General features: G+C 38.1%; 1 protein-coding gene across 1 annotated transcript; it reads right to left on the reverse strand.

Moving 5' to 3' along the window:
* Positions 1-2442: 2442 nt before the first annotated feature.
* Positions 2443-3339, reverse strand: LOC149835268 (uncharacterized). The gene has a single exon (XM_090009550.1). The coding sequence runs from the start codon at positions 3337-3339 to the stop codon at positions 2443-2445; it is 897 nt and encodes a 298-aa protein (XP_089865676.1).
* Between the last annotated feature and the right edge of the window lie 452 nt (positions 3340-3791).

Below are 3791 nucleotides of genomic sequence, written 5' to 3' on the forward strand. Positions count from 1 at the left end.
TTTTCCTGAAAAAATAAAAATAAAGGATCTTAGTGTTCACACTCACATTTGATGGTGGCTGCACAACAGCATTTTTTATACGTACCTACTTTGTGAACTGGAATACATGGTTTTAGCAGGCGCTAGGGATGGCAGTGGACCCGAGAAAAATGGGGCCCGCCCCCATCTCGTCCTGTTTGGATAGGGAATAGAGGTTAAACTCAAAACCCGTGTGGGGATGGACTTATGCTTTCCTCTGCCCCATCCTCCATCTCTGTTAGTAAAATGTTAAAATACTCTTTTGAGATGATAGTGGATCGAGGAGGAATGGGGCCATGCTCTGCCTCACCCCGTTTGGACCGGAGATCGAGGACTTGAAATAGAGAAGGGATTGAGGTTAAAATCAAAACCAGTGCAGGGATGGAGAGCGGAATTTTGAGATGAGACGGGGGTGGAGATCTTGTCCCTCGTTCCGGCCCCGGTCCACTGTCATCCCTAGTAGGTATGAATCAAGTTGCACTTTATATATAGCCTCATGTTTGGGCATTACATGAGATACGAGCAAGTTGGTGAATTGCATATCATGTTTTGATTGTATGTGCGCCACTTGAGGCATGATGAAGTTTTTGAATTTTTTGAGGGAAGAACTCTCTCATCACAGACCACACATTTGTTGGCCTCCGGTTGATTAAAACACTTGGAGTTTTCCTTGCCTACCAAAGACTACACCCAACTTTGACCTTGCGGCAAGGGATGTCACTGGTGGGTTTCAAACTTGTGATGTCGCGTCAACTTGGTGACATTCACAAGGGACCCTTACAAGATGAGTGGAGCCCTTGTAAGCTAAGCACAAAAAAGTTCATGAGCTCTATTGATGTACCCAACATTTCTAGAAATAAGTTGGAGAAGAGGCAGGTTACGGGCCATAGAACATGATAAAATTCTCAAAATTATCGCTTAAAACGTGACCAAGTTCATGATATCATGAAATTTTATTTGTGTTGTGCAATTTGTAAGTGCGTCATGCATGACATGTAACTCACAAAAGCCATTGTTTTTCATCGAGTACAAACCTTACTAGCATTAAACCGACTACTCTGATAAGAGACGTGTAGCATCAGAACTCTATAGAATCAACAACCCATAGAGGTATATTCTTTCTTATTGCTCGAAAAAAACTCTTTCTTTCTTTTTTAGAGAGACATATTGCTGCATGTGGTCCAGTGGTTGATGTTGCAGGAAGTAATATATGTTTGGTGAGCAGATATAATAAGTGCAGTACCAATGTTTTTACAGTCATCTATATCAATAAGGATCGCTGATGTTTGGGACCAAGCCTGCAGTGTGCATCGTGGGTTTGGGAAACAATTTTATACTCGTGACAGCCGCCATCAGTGGCGTAGCTAGGATTCATGCGAGGGGGGGGGGGGGTGCAAATAGGTGTCTAAAAAAAAAAATTGGTGTGATAGTTGGGGGTTCGGGAGCAGCGCCCCCAAAATTTTTTTTTTTGAGATAAAATAAAAAATGGCTACAATTATTAATAAAAATCTATTTCATATGGACAAATCAAACTATATGTTGCAGTCTTTCTCAACCTCAACGGAAAGTTCTTAAACATTATCTAATGGCGATATATAACACTGGTGCGATAATTTGAAGTTCATAACGCTTAAATTTTATTTATGACAAAAAAAAAATCAAAATACAAAAGTACCAACTAAAATAGACCCCGACGGTTACCCGCAGCATAAAATTCATTTATAAGAGAATCTATAACTAAAGTCATAGTATATTCTCGTTCGATGTATAATGTCATACAGTCAGCAAGAAAACCGTCGTCCATTTTGTTACGAATTTTCGTCTTCACATGCTTCATCACTGAAAATGCTCGTACTGTAGTGGTCGTAGAAACTAGTAATGTCAATACAAGACGAAATAATCTAGTTAGCATGACATAACTTTTTGACCTTCCACTTGCAACCAACTTTTGATACAAATCAGGTAGAGTAGGTACTTGAAATCGAGGATCAAAAACCACATCAATCTGATAATGTTGTAACTCTGCTTTCAAGTAAAATATATCTTGTGGTGTAAAATATTGAGGATAGAACTTCTCTGCAAGCTTGCAAATATCAGCTATATTAAAAGATCCAATGTCGCACTGAGGAAAAGAAGTTCGACTGATGTGTCATTAAATCTAGTATTTAACTCCACCAACATGAAATCTATAGCTTTATTGAAAACATCAAAATGATAGTGATGCTCAACTGAGGGATACTCACGACCACGGGATCGACCAACCATATATGAACCACTGAAGTCAGGTAGGCAAATATCATTTGTTGAACAAAATAATGTTACCTCTTGAAGGAATTCTTCCCAATCATCTTCTCTCAAAGCTTGAAGCACAGTCTTTGTAGTGTAGACAAATCTCATAGCAGTCAAAATATCTTAATTTTTCTTCTAAAGGGCCTGACATAGAATATCAGTAACTGCAAATATTTGATTCATCAAATGCAAGACAAATACAAATTCAAAACTTATAATGCAAGTGTATGCACCATCAACTTTAGCCTGAGATCTAGCACTTGGAGAATTTTCAATCAGACACTCAAATACTTTACATGTTGCAACGTACATATCCATCAAGCTCTTTACAGATTCATAATGAGAATTCCAACGAGTAGCTTCAGCTTTATGCAAGTTTTCAATTTGATTAGCCCCACTTCCTGTCGACCATTCTCCAATTTCTAACAAATGCTCAATTTCTTTTCTATGTGCAGCTTTCAACTCACCAACACGCTTAGGCAAAGAAGTAATAATGTTAACAACATTATCCAAATGAGAAAAGAATTGCCAAATGTCACGAACATCCTTAGCTGCAGAAACCAATGTTAATTGCGAATGGTGCGCAAAATAGTGAACATAATATGCATAAGGACAATCCTTTAGAAATAAAGCTTGGAGCCCATTCCAAGCACCCCACATATTACTAGCACCATCGTACCCTTGTCCTCGCATATTCTGAATTTGAAGGTTGTGACTACTAAGAATATCAGAAATTTGATTTTTCAAATTCAACGAGGTAGTATCACTAACACTTTTAATTGCAGAAAATCGTTCTTTAAAAATTACCACGTCATTGACAAACCTCAATACAATGCATATTTGTTCTCGTTTAGATGCATCTCGTGCTTCATCAACAAGGATACAATACGGTGCATCTCCAACTTCATTATGAATCATACCTTGCACTCGGTTTGCTATAATGTGCAAAATCTCCCTCTGGATATCTGGAGAACTGTATGTGGCATTTTTTGGAGCATTAGCCAAAACAACTTTATCAACATCTGCATTCATTTTTCCAGAATAATCAACCAGTTCAATAAAATTTTCACGATTCAATGAAGATAAAGATTCATCATGGCCCCTAAATGCGCATCCTTGGAGCGCTAACCACTGAAGAGCTAACATTGAGGTTCTTACTCTAAAACGAGTTTTCTGACGTTCCTCTTGGGATACAACATTCATCACTTTGTCAATGTGATGACCCGGTCTGATCAAAATCTCTGCATTTCTTACACATACATTATGATATGAAGACGGTGAAGAATCGACATGGGTAAGAAAAGCACATTTTTTTCCTTGACTAACCCTCTTCCAATTATTAAACCCAACTGTTGCCAATGCTGAGAGATTCGAAGAATGACTATTATCAAGAAAAAGAAAGCAATAAAAATAATATGCTTTATCTTCTGTCGGAGAATACTCTAGCCAACGAAACTTATCATACCAATGTTCTTGACATCGAC

Source organism: Nuphar pumila, chromosome 6, assembly GCF_984573655.1.
Source record: "Nuphar pumila chromosome 6, dmNupPumi1.hap1.1, whole genome shotgun sequence".
NCBI lineage: Eukaryota > Viridiplantae > Streptophyta > Magnoliopsida > Nymphaeales > Nymphaeaceae > Nuphar > Nuphar pumila.

Excerpts from the sequence above, each read along its gene's own strand:
- LOC149835268 (XM_090009550.1), bottom strand. The coding sequence starts at position 3,339 with ATGAATGCAGATGTTGATAAAGTTGTTTTGGCTAATGCTCCAAAAAAT.